Source organism: Hipposideros armiger, unplaced genomic scaffold (assembly GCF_001890085.2).
Source record: "Hipposideros armiger isolate ML-2016 unplaced genomic scaffold, ASM189008v1 scaffold_221, whole genome shotgun sequence".
In the NCBI taxonomy this organism is placed as follows: domain Eukaryota; kingdom Metazoa; phylum Chordata; class Mammalia; order Chiroptera; family Hipposideridae; genus Hipposideros; species Hipposideros armiger.
This window is the reverse complement of record NW_017731571.1, coordinates 585,242-586,773: the sequence shown is the minus strand read 5'-3', so window position 1 is coordinate 586,773 and position 1,532 is coordinate 585,242. Positions and strand designations below refer to the sequence as shown.

The 1,532-nt window shown below is 33.9% G+C and overlaps 1 protein-coding gene across 1 annotated transcript in view; it reads left to right on the top strand.

Moving 5' to 3' along the window:
• The window catches only part of MPP7 (MAGUK p55 scaffold protein 7), a 288,725-nt gene that overhangs the window by 263,832 nt on the left and 23,361 nt on the right, over window positions 1-1,532 (top strand). The window contains exon 13 of the mRNA XM_019654387.1: window positions 26-106. Coding sequence (XP_019509932.1) covers window positions 26-106 — 81 coding nt within the window. The remainder of the gene's footprint in view (window positions 1-25; window positions 107-1,532) is intronic.

Genomic DNA, 1,532 nt, shown 5'->3' with positions numbered 1-1,532 from the left:
GAAGTTATATTATCCTGTTTTTCAGGTCCTGTAGGAGTAGGTTTGAATGAACTGAAACGGAAGCTGCTGATCAGTGACACACAACACTATGGTGTGACAGTGCCCCGTAAGTTCGATGCTGCTACAACTGCACTAATAATGACTGCTCAACTCTTACATAGTGTGTATGGTGCCAACCTCGGTTCTAAGCATTCACCATCTAGACCTCACCACAGCTCTGTGAAATATGTAGTGACATTATTCACACTTGACACAGGAGGAAACTGAGGCACAAAAGTTAAGGGGTTTGTCTCAGATTATACAGATCATTGGCCAGATATTTGTTAATCACAGCTTGCCTACTCTCAGTTTTTTATGGTGAATTTTAATACACATATGACATCAAATAATTATTTATAAATTTTCTTCTAAATAGAAGTCTAACTATTCTGTTTCCTAAAATAAGTGCTAATGTTTTCCAGAGTTTTTCCCCAGCTTTAAGATTAGAAGGACCAAACCACAGAGAGCTGAAGGAGGCTTTTATAATATAAACCTTCTTAATTACTTTTTATATGTAGTAATTGGCAGATAGTGTTAAATGGGCCTTTCATGACCATATAATCCAAATTTGGTGGGCTTCTTTTCAGTACACAGAATTAGATCTATTTTTATAAAAGTGCTTTTCACAGGCATTCTTACAAATAAAATGTGATTCTGGAAGCATTTTGATCTCCAGAATAAATGCCATTTGACTACTTAATATGTTGATGTTAGAAAGTCGTCTAAAAGACTAAATTGCAATGTTGGCTTTTTCAAGTGGTTTTAGTACTGGGTTTTTTCTTTTTTATTATTATTATTTTTTCAAAAAGCCGTTTGTGTATTGCCCTTAGCAATGTTCTCTAGTTTTGGAAGAGTTCAACTTTATTTTAAAATTATAGTTTTCTATTACCTCAAGTTACTCCTTGTTACTACATTTTTCCAAATTATTGTTTGTAATCATTTTCAGCCATAAGTTATAGGACTGACGGTTTCCACCAACAGAGATGAAAGTAAAGGAAAATGTGGAAATTTGGAATTATACAGTTTCTTTTTTCTTTCTTTTTTTTTCACTTTAATTATTCACTTCTCTTACAAAAGCTGAGCTGCAATATACAGGTAATTAGGAAATTTTACAAAACATACCCTTAGTTAAGCTTACAGGTGAGCAATTACAAAAGAGGATGGAAAAACAGATTACAAAGGAAAATAATGACTTTATTAATTTCCTGCTGTGTATTCATCTCTTTTATTTGTCTTTATTTCATTCTCCCCAAAACAGTGAAGATGGGTGATATCTTCATTTCACAGAGAAGGAAACTGGGTAGGAAAGATACTTTAACTTACTCAGATTACCATACACAGTAATTGCAGTTCAATTTTTTTTTTATTTGACCCCTTTTACCCTCTTCTACCATCCTCCCCCCCCCCTTACCCTCTGATAACCACTAAACTGTTGTCTGTGCCTGTGAGTTTTTGTTTCTTTGTTTGTTTGTCTTGTTCGGTTGTTACTTTCA